The sequence below is a fragment of the Phalacrocorax aristotelis genome, chromosome 3 (assembly GCF_949628215.1).
Source record: "Phalacrocorax aristotelis chromosome 3, bGulAri2.1, whole genome shotgun sequence".
In the NCBI taxonomy this organism is placed as follows: domain Eukaryota; kingdom Metazoa; phylum Chordata; class Aves; order Suliformes; family Phalacrocoracidae; genus Phalacrocorax; species Phalacrocorax aristotelis.
In genome coordinates, this window is record NC_134278.1 from 74,550,474 (window position 1) to 74,564,664 (window position 14,191).

Here is a 14,191-nt window from a genome sequence, read left to right on the forward strand (position 1 = left end):
AGCAAACAGAACATTAAGAGACTAGTTCAGTAACAGTGTTCAAATCCTTTTAAAACCAGACCTGCCAATGCACCTTTGACTTAACCAGATAGCAAGTGCTTAGGAATTTCCCCCCCATCAAGAAAGGCCTTTGTATCTTTGAATGACCTCTAAAATGAGAACTAGCTCGCAATACAGGAAGAAACACTGTGAGGTTTAGTCTGACAAAAGTTTCTTATCACCAATAGGCATAAGTCAGCATCTAAACACAGGCATACACTATTGAGTTCTGCTGGCACAACTGTATCGGCTTGGCATATGAAAAATATGCATGGACATCACTAATAACAAGGCCTCCTCTGGCATAGCCAGAGCGGCATGAAGTAAGAGCCTTTGCTGGCTTAATTCACTAATTTTGAGGGAAAAAAAAAAAAAAAGAATATAACTACATGGCAGGTCAACTTTTTTCTGCCAGTAACAAAGGGAGGTTATAAAGCAAAGCAGCAGCAAAACACAAAGTACAAACTCTGTAGCAGACAATATGATTTTGTATTGCATGAAATGCTAGTTTCCTCAGTTCAAAGGTTTATCTTGCAACTAAGAGCGTTTGATCTGAGATATTTTAATAAAAAAAATACTTACACCTTTCCAGTGTCATACTGGATTAAAAGCAAGATCAGCACTTAACCCCCACCCCAGAAAAAGCCAGGACAAGATCACCATTGCTGGATCATACAGTGCAAGAGGGAATTTCTTGCAAGGCTTTCATGGCCCTACCCTCACCCCACCCCAGAAAGAAAAATTATTTGCAAGTAGCATCAAATAATGTTTCCTATTATAAACAATTAGTACTGAACAAGTATTTCCCAAATCTCCCAAAAGAAGTACATGATATAAGGACAGCTAGAAGAAGAGCTGTGCTTAAAGGCAGGGATCAGTACGACATCCCCCTCTGAGGTTGCTGTTAGCACCTTATCTGCACATCCCCAGCTCTCCCAAGAGCCAGCCACCGATTTGCTTCTTCAGACCTGCTCATGTAACTGCTCCCAAGAACCAGCCAGCTCTGGTGAAGCAAAGCCCAGTTCCTCCAGTGCATTTGAGGAGGTTGTGAAGGGTCTGGATTAGGGTATAATTGCTCAGACATGAAGGGTGAAATAAGGGAGAGAAAGGACATGGGGATAAGGCAAGGATGCAGTCCCAGAAGCATGCAAAAAGACTGGCTCATTATCAAAGAAAAGCAAAACTTATGTCATTCCCCAACGGGATTAAGAAAATCTTGCTTTCTACTTAACATGTATTTGCACTTCTTTAAGTGAGAAATATACTATAACAAAATAACTTCATGCACATTTACAATAAATTTCAAAGTCTCAATAAAATTATGCACATAAGTTACGGCAAACTACAAAGCTTGGTAGTAAAAAACCCAACAATGCATTTCACACTCTTCAGGCTATGCAAATAGAAGTAATACTTTAATGGAAATAATAAAAGGAAGATTATTATTTCTGAAACATTAAAATAACATTACCATCACAGAAAGAACAATTGGTATGAACAGGGTGAAATACAACTACAAAATGGAAGTCATAGGTCATCTCCTGAAGACACTGTAGTCCTCACATGCCCTGCCTTTGAATCTTTACTTTTGTATACTACAAACTAGGTGTGGGGAAAGCGTGGAATGCATCTAGAAAGTACTTTTTACCTCAGCTTTAGATCATTTTCTAAAAATGTAAAGGCAAAAAAAAGATTTACTTTCAACATTCTGCATTTGTAACTATCACAAGTAACTTCAGTACTTCTGCCAGTCTTATCTGCATCACTCAAGGGAAAACTAAGAGCAGTAAGATTGATAAAATTTGCTAGAAGCTGTGACATTTCACTTTTTACTTTGCAAATACACTCTGAGTTACCACATGATCAATTTCAAGAGCATCACACACTTTCACCTTGATTAAAGAAAAAAAAAAGCAAACAAAACCACCACAAAAACTACCCTTATAGCAGCTCGTCATTCTTCACACGTTCTTACTGTGTAAGGGGTCAGAGAACCTTGACGAAGTACGTAGTAGCCCTGATTTAGATTTTCACCAAGGTTTCTTCCCCCACCTAAATACAGAGGGGCAGCACAATGAATCTGGAGTACTCCGTGACCTTAGTTCATTGGCAGGCAGTTTTTCTTAATCCTACTCAAGTTCACAGCACTGAATTTGCAGTGATACACAGATTGGGCAAAAATTAGGTGATTAAACTGATTGGGGATAGTTAGTACTTTTGCCTTCAAAGACAAGCAGAGGGGAGGATATGGTACATGAGATGTTCAAAAAGTCAGCTAGTGTCTGGCTGCTTTGTAATCGCCAAATACTTGTGACGCTTAATGTTATAATGCCTGCAATTTAGTCAGATTCCATTTTCCACCTACCTAAGTCCGAAGTTGCTCTGCTTTAACATAACATCTTAACTGGTTAAGGTTTTCTACCGTATTCATATTACAATGGTTTAATATTAACAGCTATTCCAAGAGTTTTATACAGCTGTTTGTTCCTTTGGACAACAGTCCCAAAAACCAAATCACAAAACTATTCAGTTTAAGAAACACCAGACATTTTCATCCCCAATGCAATGATATAAGAAGTTTAACACACATAACATGGATTAGACCTTCATAGCTGCAACCACACACACATCTGCAAGCTGGCATAGAAGGACCACACACATTTTGAATATCTCCGTCACCTACCTGCTACTTGTACCTACTTGCTCTTGTGCTCAAACAGCACAAGAAATATTATGCCTGTCCGCTATGCTTGGAAATGAAAATTCATGTTTGAAGGGTAGCTCAAGTGGCCAGATAGTCTTCCCTTTTTTATACAGTCATTCTACTAAATATTGCTATCATCCCCTTCAAAGTTAGAGTCCAGCTAACAAGGGCTCTGAAAGTGCTAAGAAGGGACCAGACTGGAATATTGCTTCCTGCCTTTATCCTCCAGCATCTTTTTAGTCCAGCTAGAGACTGGCAAAATCCTTCTTGTGAAGCTGATCATGCAGACTTCTGTTTATTCAGAAACAGAATCCCCAGGTTTTTGAGATGACAAGTGAAAACTGAGTGACAGGAAAGAGTATAAAGGAAGGGTCACCAGGGTGCCAAAGAGAGGACAGCTAAGGAGAGCAGAAAAAGGAATATATGTGAAGGTTTTTGCTCTCAGAAGAATTAGTGTGACTAAGAGCTGACTTAGCAACCTATTATACTACTTCAAGTTTTGCTGCATTTAATTACAACCTACTTCATGCAAGAGGCTTGTCTTCAGTCCTGCAGAGATAACCGTACAATGGAAAAAAATAACAGCTTGCCAAAGACTAAACAAATAAAAGCTCAGAAACTTCAGTCTTGTCTATAATCAGAGTCACATTGTTCCACACTCTATTCATGTCACAACGCTTCACTGTTAGTCCCCAAGTCTTCACATGGCTATAGAAAGGAAGAGCAAGGAAGGGTGACTACCAGCCTTCTCACCCTTCAAACGCAGAATGACATTTGGGCTCAGTAACGGAGCGTAAGACAACTCAGAATTCCAGCTGCCAAGCTGTACTACCTACCTGTACCTCCTGGACACAAACATTATGGAAAAAACAGATCTTCCAGAAAAGAATGAATTTCTACCTTTTTGTTGTCTACTTTTAGCAGGGTGGAAAGAGCCGTACAAGATGGCAGTGTGTGAGGACACTCATTCTTGGAAGAGGAAAAAGAATTACAAAAGACTAAGTGAGCAAGGATGAAACATGGATGTTAGTATTTATCATATCATCTCCAACCCTGTGACACAAGTTCAGCACCTGGATCATGTCAATCTCCAAACCACAAGATAGCAGAATGGAATCTGGGGAGGGAGAAAGATGGAGACAGAAACCAGATACAAATTACAAGTTAAAAAATTTTAGAGCTGAGAGATAAGTACAGAAATGTCATATTATAGTAATATCAGGAAGGAGTGGATGAAACAAGATAATGAGAAATTGAAGAGATTTATCAAAGGACTTCAAAGAGGTAGTCATGCATAACAGAAAAGGAGGAAAGAAGGCCACACACAAAAAACCCACCACACTGTTAGGAATACCATAGTTGAACAAAGTTAAAAATAAACCACCACATCACTTACCCATACCAAGGAGCTTTCTCAAAAAAAACCCACTTTATTTCACAACAGACCTTAGTATTTCAGATCTTTATGTTTTAGCTCTTCCTGCACTGCATAGTTGGTTTGTTTCTTGCAAAGGTGAAGGCTCAATAATTCACTCATGCTGGTACGAGAACATGACAGAGGAATGAGTATACAGAGAAATAAAAAGTTGCCATGATTTATTAGACATGAGACATTTCCACTATAAAGCAGTCAATAATAAAACAAGTCAATCAGATTATCTAATTGCCTCAAAAGTCTTCAAGAGCTACTGCTAAGCCAGTAAAACATTTACCACACCTGCTGGTTCACAGGCTGCCTGAGCCATTTTACAGACACTTCTACCAACTTTAGAATCAACTTTGCTCTGCTCCCACAGGCTACGCTATGAATAATAAAATGGCTACAGGTTTGTTCAGCATCACATGTGATTTTTAATTGAACTGGGATCAGTGGCTGCAGCAGGACTGCATGCTAAGCTACCAAACTGATGAAGAGAACTAACTTTTCTAAATTCCTCCAAACATTGATAGTTTCTGTACACACTTGGGCATGTTTGGTTCTGTTGTTTGGTTTTGGGTTTTTGAGGGTTGGGTTTGCTCCCCCCCCCCCCCAAATGGCTAAAGTGAATTTTTTTTAGGCTAGCCAAACTGTCTCCTACTTTACAGGTAAACGCTTAGCACTATCAAAACAATAGCTAATTATTTACCTGTGATGACTCTGCCATGTATAATGTTCAAGGATATTCTTGAGGACAATGTTATGAGGACATGTAAGTTTTGCCACCGTGACCTGACTCACCTCCATCACTCTGGAGAGCACCAGTTTTGAGGCATGCAGTTTTGTGCATGCTGCAGAGGGGACAGGAAACAGGGCAGTGAGCAGGAATAAGGGACACCATGCCAAGACATCAGCAAATGGGGCTAGAAAACATCCACTACTTATGTTGACTGTTGACGCCATTAAAAACAAAGTAGTGTTTACACACAGAGCAGCAGAGCACTGCACTTGCTTAGAAGCTGATCAGGACTGTTTCCAAGATGCTGCAAATATTTAATGCAAGTCTGCTTACCTCAACATGGGTTTCGCTTGTATTGGTTTTAGAGTCACACACCATAAAGGAAGGTACAAGGAAGCATTGTCAGCCAAACCCTGCTGCCACAAGCACTGGCATATCTGCCAAATCATATTTTGAATTATTGTCAGATAAAAAGTTTGTTTCAGACCAAGAGTCCAATTTTACCATCTGGAAATTGTTGAACCATAGGTTTTTTCAGCTTGTGCTGAGGGTTCACTGCACATGACTGTCAAGAAAAGCCAGCTTTTCTCACAAATAAAAACACAATTCTATTTGAAAACATAATTTAAATAAGCAGGGTTTTTCATTCCCATTAGGGGAGGAGGGCAAGGATTCAGGACTGAAGGAGTAAAGTTGAGCCTGGGAGGAAAGGGAGATGTAGGGAGAAGGTGTTTTGTTTCTCACCACCCTATCCCATTTAAATTGTCAATAAATTAAAATCATTTTCCCTCACTCAAGCCTGCTTTGCCTACGATTAATTGGTAAGCAATATCCCTATGCCTACCTCAGCCCACAAACTTCATCTTATTTTCTCCTCCTGCCTTGTTGAGGAAGGGGAGTAAAGGGGCATCTGGGTGGGCATCTGGCAGCCAGCCAATTTCAACCCACCACAGGGGTCAAACAGCAAAACTGTTTTGTGGAGTCAAAGACAATATTAACTGCAATAAGGCATACTTACTGCCATTTGTACTGAAAAGTGTTTCCCCATAGCTCAGGGAAGAATGTCAGATAAGATAGCAAACTAGTTTACTGGTTTACTTTACTAATTCTAGCTCAAATTCTGAGGCCAACACTCTTGAAGCTATATTTATTGCTATAGGAAAAAACCAAACCACCAAACACACAAAACACCAAACCAGAGAAACAAGATGGATGCTCTACATACAAGCATATGATAGCATTGCACACTATCACTCATAAATCATTTGATTCTAACAGTGAATTAAACAGCGCTGTTTTCCAATATTCATCCCTTGCCAAAAAGAAGTCTCAGAAGGATAACATATCTTGCATTGTCAGCAATATCTTGGTTTCTCTTTCAATTGCAAAATCTGTAAAATGACTTGGTTAAAACAAGCACTTTCTGCCCCATTCCCCTTAGTCACTGGTGGATAGATTATTCAAACAAAAACAGCTCCAGTAGGAGGCTGGTGCTGTACATTGACACAGGAACAACAGACTGATTATTTTCAAGGATATGCCACTTGACTACATTAAAGAGAAGACTGAAACTACATCAGAATTAACTAAAAGCTATGAGAGGTATACTGCAATTGGTTTAATCCTGTCTAGGTATTAGCACTTGCAACTCTTGCTACTAACGTTAATTTTCATACAATCAGTTCTGTCCACAGGGCAAAACCAAAACCAATAAAATACTTGCTTACATTTAACTGCCCAGCACACTTACTGCTTGCTTACTACAGCAAAGTACACTACCAGTAAGTATCACTTAGTACTGAAGTTCTTCAACGACATTTTCTCTCATTTTTATTAAGCTGAGAAATGAGCTTAATCATTGTGGGAGACCCTATGTGCATTCAAGATTACTAAACAAAGGGTTAAGGCATGCTCTCACAGGAAAGTTCTGTGCAACCCACACTTGGACTTTTTTTTTTTTTCCAAAGCTACTGGAGTTACTTCTTGTAGATTAGATAAGGAACACTCAGGAGACTTCAAGGCAACAGATACAGGAACAATGGTGAGACATCAGGTGATGGCATTTTCTGCCTTTTACAGAGTGCTAAAAATCCCCGCATATAACCTTCAATCCCAATTCGTCATTGGCAAGCTGAAGCTTAAAATTTATTTGCTGAAAGAATACTACAAGAATTAGTAACAAATTATTTGGTAAAAAAATATAATGCAAGACCTACGTTATAGGAAACTGGAGAAAATAAAATGGATGTTATTTAGTTATACAGATTAGTTTTCAAATATTCGATTCCAAGAGTACATTTATTTCAGCAACTAAAAAGATCATAATCTTATTTGCTTTCTGGGTTAGAAGCGGAGAAATAGCAAGTAACTTTTTAGAAAGGGGTATGCCTGAGATTTTACAGAAACCTGTATTTAGACTATGAGAGGAAAAAGTAGCTTTATTTAGAGGGGATCTTTTGTTTTACTTTCAGAAAGTATTGACTTTACTATCTCTTTGCTACCTTAAAAGCAGCAGTGGAAATAAGTCTTTTTATATAAGGAAAACATTTAGGTCACACAGGCCAAGTAAATATTGATTTTACTATAGCCGAGCTGGGAGCAGAGTGTTAATTTCAATGGTCTGCACAGAGCAGTTTATGAATTGCTTTAAAACTATTTCATGTTACAAGGTACTAAACTAGCTAAGAACCTTTTAAAATAATCTGAAGGTTGAAGTGATTTAGCTATACAACTCTAGTAAGGGAAAAGTGTAGCTGAGAGAAGAAGTAGTGATATTAAGGACTCCACCAGCTCAGGAAACCCAGCACAGTTTTCTCTTCCGACCCGAGGCAGTCCGTCCTGAAGCCTGGGTTTGGGGGGACAGATGCGCAACTCAGGGTCAACCCCGCAAAAGTGCTGGGCTGGAACCAGTCACCAGAACAAGAGGGGGCAGGCAGGAACGAGACCTGCCTGGTCATCACACGCTATTTCTTTACGAAACACTTGATGCTCTCCCCCGTTAGCCAGTTCACCAGAACAACGGGGAAAGCGTGATCTTTACATGGTCACAGTTTCAGTATCTGTCCAGACCTACAACTGAACATTGCATCTACATACTACAAGTTAGCATATCTCACACCGTAATTCAGGTTAGTCAGACCCAGAACAGTTAAGCAAGCCTGAGCAATATTTTGCCTCAATAAGGAGCTATTTCATAACTGCAGTATGAAATCCACGCTGTAGTGAGATTTTGCAAGACAGATACAACCATCCTGCTTCCATCTGCACAAGCGATACTAAACACTCTTAACTGTCAAATATTACAGAAAGCTGTCAGTGCACACTGCTGCGTGCCAGGTTTGGTCTGGGCAGGCACGGGGGAAAGCTGTTGACTGTCACCCCGCACAGCGCGGAAGTGAGCCACCACGTTCCCGAATTTCTGTGGAGAACCCTTGAACCGTTTGTTCGCTGTTTTTCTGAACGCCTAGGTAGAAATTCATCTCGGCACGTAACAAGTGTTAGAGTACAAGGCATCTCCTTCCCCTGCGGCACAAGCGCACTTTTTACCCACTGGAAGGATCAACCAGGGAATTACCACAATTTGCTTTCTCAGCCACTCGCTTAGCAAAGATTAGAGCGTGCTCCACCCAGACGCCACACAAATTAGGTCACATAGCAGACCATACTCCTGCCAATTTCTGCCCTATTCATCAGGGACAAGGGCAGGAAGCATATGGAGCCCTCCAGTTAAGGGTCAGAACATTTCAGTGAAAACATAAAAGTGAACCAGCAGCTGATTATTTCACTGGCCAGAGGGAACATGGTTTCTCCACATGGCAGAAGTGAGTCACAGGCACCACTCTGTCCAACACAATGCAGAGGGGCACAGCCTGCATCCAGCAGCAGAGCTCCCCTGAAATTTACCATAGAGACAGTACTACTAGACAACAGAAAAATATTTTCCACTTTCTCAGTACACATGTGTATTTAATAACTTAATATACATAGGAAGAGTTTAAAAAAGTCCTTCAGAACCTGAGAAACAGTTCACATGAAGACTCAAAATGTAACTATGTAATACAGTGTAATTACTATTCTTATGCATTTCATCTACAACTATGTTGTATTTCAGAACACATCCTTCATCACCTTTGCCGCCAAAAAGGAAGTATACCATTTTCATGTGTTTAAAAGCCAGAGCTGTTTCAAATCAAACAGATGAGGTCCAGCATAGCTCTACTAAGCAAACTAACCAACCCAGGGCTTCACAACTACTTACAGTAACACGAACAATAAATATTATTTTTACTATTGTAACAGCTTGTGTTCTCATGATTAAGTAATTTCAAGCTGCTATCAGTGCACATATCTTGTGGGAACACAGATTAATTCCTGCCCACCTGAAAAGAAGCTTTTCTTTTGTAGGCAAGTGCTCCTGGGATTTCCAAAGGGAGCCTATCTGAGCAAGAAGGGAGACCCAAATGGGAACAGAAGCTAAACACAGGGTTCCAAAAGACATGCTGTCAAACTATCAGTTTGTAAAATGCCTCAGTCATGTCATTGCCATTATTTCCTACTGCTATTAAAAAAACACTCCTTTTAATCACTGGGGCAGGGGCTGCACAACAATTAGCTCACATAATAAAATGTAAATTGGTGTCTTTTGCTTATGTTGACAACTGTATGAAAACACAAAATAATATGTAGTGGCATATTGCTAAAATGCGAACACAGATTATTCAACTACTGCAGAGTGCTTTATTGGCTTCAAGAGTTGACATTTTACAGAAACAGTGCCACAGGGCAACCCCTTTCAGAAAGTTTTACAAGACTGGCATCTGTTAGCACCTCCTTAATACAGGGTAAGTAGCCTCCCCTCAAATGACACTGACATCGGTCTGGGTAATGAGGCAATTGAAGTAGAAAAACTAATTTAAAAAATGATCACATTAAGTGCTGCTACACTGATATAGTATGTGTATATATAAATACAAAATAGCCCAATAGTTTACCTGGAACAATTTCAGAAGTTTTCCTGGAAGGATATAAATTACCTCCCACGACAAGGAACAGCAATGAACAAGGGAGCCCATTTGTGTGAACATCTGAAAAAAGTACAAGATCCCTTCTTTTTTTCCCCTCCCAGATAAAGATCCAGCTTTGGCTCCAGTTAGGCACCACGTAGCCTGCCAGTGCCACCACACTCGCAGCACCTCTCACTGACTTGAGAGCTTAAAAGGTTATTAAGAGACAGACATTTATAGAGTGACACCCCCCTAGGTGAGCTAAATTATTATTTAGTATGTCTTAGGCCATAAACCAATCTGACGAAACATGCTCGTGTTGTTTATGCTTCAAAGGACAGTGGAGTCTTACTCATTTTGGCTTTACCTAAACTAATCCATTTACATTCACATACTTTATCAGACACAAGCTTCAACCTCCCTCCAGCCTCCACCAATTCTCACAAGTAGCAGCCAACCAACAAAACCAAAGCTGTACCTCTGCTGACACTGTAGCATTTACAGGCAAATAAATGACTCCTAAACCTTCTAGCCAGAGAGCTGCACACAAGGTGCTTCCTAAACTTCTCAAAGTCTCCCTGTTATTTACATTCTGGATTTGTGGGAAAAGCAAAGGACACGAAGAAGAAACGATTACAAATACATATCCCTCCCAGCTTTTCCACCCATTTTTTCCCTACTTGAATATTTCCAGTACTGCATCATTGAAAATTCTATCCTCTCAAATGGAGAAAGGCTTTCTCCCCCTCCTCATTTATTTTACCTTTAGTTTTTCCTTTTGTTTTTCCTTCCATGCCTCTCACCTTCTACCTTTTTTCAGATTTTTTTCTGAAAAAAATAAGCAGGAAAAATCCTGCTGCTTGGCTAAGAAAAATTATAATTGCATGATATAAATGCTTTTAAAAACAGAGGGTTCTCAGCTCATAGGGAGTTAAACAGGCCTTAAGAAACATTCACTAAGCCTCAGAGCTTGACACCCACCCACCCCCATTATCCCATAGATGAACACTTTAGGGGTTTCACAACTGCAGTGTTTACCAGTTAATTGCATGGCTGGTTGTAACACTTTCCAAGTTTTTGCTCTTCTGAAAATACAATAAAAGAAAAAATTCCAAGAAATAATCCTAAAAAACCCACTGATACACAGAGCCAGAACAAACATGTTCCCTGAACAATTGGCCCAGGTTAAAACCCAAGCAAACTGATTTTCTCCTACTTGTAACTTTCCAAGAGTGATCAACTGCAGCTGTATTTCATTAGCAGGTTGAATACATGCAGATTTTGAAGAGCACCAGCTCTCTCCAACCTGTAATTTAGTTAGCTTTCCAGAGTCAGTCAAAAGCAACTTCACTCACTTTTGACATTTTAACAGAGTTTGGACTAGGCCGCAAAGGAAGAAGTTCCTGCTCTCAACTACGCTGGCGTGTATCCAAATCCACCTCATTGTTCTAGAGGCAAAAATGAGACCAGAGTCCCAGCCCATCATTTTATTCTAAAGTTAGCCGTTACACTGCTACATCTTAAGAGGATTTTAGTTTCTCTTTCTAAAAAGCCATATTCAGACTCCAGCTTTGTACCAAAAAGAAAACTCACATCAAAAAAATCAAGTCATATGGATCAAGTTCTCTGTTGATCAGCAGGTTCTGCATCCATGAAGTTCTGACACCAATTCACAAAGTAATCAGCCCCCATCTGTCAGTTACTCTAAACAGCATAATCACAGGTACCAGGAAACCTCAAATTGCCTTTACCCTGCTAATCTAGCTTATTTGGCCCTGGTCCGAAAACAGCAGAATAGTCAATCCATGTAATTTTAATTGGGACAAATGGGAAAGGATGGCAGAAAGAAAAGGGGAAAGAAACATCTCCAGTTTCTTCTCCTCCAAAGCACCCCTCCCCAGAAAATATACTTTCCAAATTACAGGAGCTCCCTAGAGAGATCACCAAAATGGAAAAAAAAAGTGAGGGGTGTTATACAGTGATAAGTATGTATATTCGAAAGTCCCAGAAGACACAGGAAGCAGAACTGCAGAGAATAAAAATGCAAACACTGAAATTGCCACAACTTATTGCCCCCAATTTTCTTGAACTACGCATGAAGACTTTCGATCAGACAGAAGAGCAATAGAACTCATGCCACGAGAAAGTTATTATAGGTGAAAGGGAAGCCCACAACACAAGCATTACCAAGAGGATCTTGCAGCTGCAGGGGTGACACAGCCAGGGCTCGCACAGCACTTGCAATGGAGCAGCACCACAGAAACTGCCCTTCCCTGGATGTTTCCTGCCATGCCTCCCACAACCTGCTCCTGTCAGAGTCGCAAGCTTGAACAAAGTTAAGAAAAGCAGCTTGCATCAGGTGTAGAAGAAAAACAGACCCACGTGGCTGGATCTGGATCTTTTTATCCACCACAACCTTGAAAACATCAGTAAGCATGCACTCACCCAGCAGAGGGTAACAGGTCTGCCTGTCGGTATTCTGAGGCACAGCAACCTTGTACTTAGTCCACACAACTTTTTTGGCTGTTTGAAGGCTCATGATCAAGCTCACTCTTTGAAAAACAGGAAAGTGAAGATGCAGAGGAAGTACACGCTAGTACCCACGCAAGAACTGCATGCTGGGATTCAAGGGGGAGGGAAGCACTGGTTTTCCTCAGAGGGTTCAACACATCCAGCCACACAGTGACTGACAAAACCATTCAGGAAACAAACCTTTTAAGAGGCTGCACATAAACAAGTAATAGACTTCAAGCTAATTAAGGCTTTTTTTCTCTGCAAAAATAGATTAGTATGCTGCTTTACTACCCCTTATGAAAACAGAAGCTTTCAAAGCATGAGCAAGTTAAATTCTACATACAGAAAACAGGAAAGAAAGCGGCAATTTTCCTTTTCTGTTGAAATCAACCTCTCTGGTTGAAAGCCACACTCATTTTAAAAGTCTTAAGTACTTTTAATATTTACTTTGCAAAAAGCTTGCAGTATTACCATAACACTTTTTCCACACATTCGATAGAATATGAAACAGCTCTACAAGGTAAGCACCCACATCTTTTAATGGCCTTCAAGTAAGCACAAGAGTTTACCACAAAATTTCAGCATAAAAAGGAAGTTCTACAAATAAGCCTCCGTGTCAAAAATGACATGCCTAATCAGAGTTTGTGATTTCCACTGGGCAGTAATTCTAAACAGGACCGACCACAGCCCAGCAAAGCAGAATGTTAATAATGCAAAGCTATGATAGCATCACAGTTATTTTACGAGTCAGCCTTTAAACTGTGTTTACCACCGAAACAGAAGGCGAATCCAGTCCCTCAACCTTCAACATCCTGTTGCCAACTTTATGATCAAATTGAGAGGACTCCGAATTCTGTACTTAAAGACACGCAATTCCAGATTACATGCTTTCGGGTATTGAACTGTACAGAATTCCAATAGTCACAAAAAAGTAATGCAAGAGGAGATCAACTATAGCACGGAAGTACAGGTACTACGGCCAGGAGTTGTGCGCAGGAGAACTGGTTTCAAAAAGCAGAAAGACAGATGCTATTTGTCTGTCTCATTGTATTATGCTATCAGACAACTGTTCTAAATACATCCCAGCTGAATAGTAATGGAGATGAGAGCTAGTTTACTGTGTCACATACCAGACAGGCATTGGGGGAGGTGGAGGTGAATATCAAGATAAGATTTTTTTTCCTTAAACTCTCCTGGGGGCAGAAGTTAGTCTTACTTTTTTTTTTTGTGGGTTGGGTTTTTTCTTTGTTCAAATTTTAGGAATTTATCAAAGTTGAAGCCCAAAAGATATGCACAAAAGGAGTTTTGTTTCCATGAATAAGGGCAACCAGACATTCAGAGGGCTAAACCAGACATCTGTATCCAAACATTTCTGTGGACCACAAAAACAAGAGCAACATGGAAAGGTAGAGTTTTAAATCTAGGATTCCTATTTTAGAAAGAAACAACTATGATGTATTTTGCCATAGCAAATACAAATATAAACCTTACTGTGCCAAGCACTTCACAAGCACAAAACAAAAAGACACTGCCAACTCTACCAAGCATATGACAACAATTAGTGGAGCAGCCATGCACATATACCAGAAGTCTTACCAAGAGCACCTGAACTCCTTTTTTCAGGTCTGGAGACTGGTCTGCATTCCCCAAGAGCGCTCTCCTGTTGATCCAATATGTCATCTCACCTTGGTCCCTGCCACACCAAGGTAAGGCCCGTACACAAATGAATTAAGACTGTCTATCAGATGCCTGCCAAACATACAAGTTTCAGGAGG

At 40.2% G+C, this 14,191-nt stretch overlaps 1 protein-coding gene across 5 annotated transcripts in view; it reads right to left on the minus strand.

Annotated features, from left to right (window-relative positions):
- The window catches only part of UTRN (utrophin), a 390,409-nt gene that overhangs the window by 342,655 nt on the left and 33,563 nt on the right, over nt 1-14,191 (minus strand). For 3 of the 5 annotated variants that reach the window (XM_075088019.1, XM_075088018.1, XM_075088017.1), the window contains exon 1: nt 12,348-12,504. The exons of the other annotated variants lie outside the window; for them this stretch is intronic. In XM_075088019.1, the coding sequence (XP_074944120.1) occupies nt 12,348-12,441 (94 nt within the window). In that variant the 5' untranslated portion in view covers nt 12,442-12,504. Of the gene's footprint in view, nt 1-12,347; nt 12,505-14,191 lie in introns of those variants that run through there. 5 annotated transcript variants of the gene reach the window in all.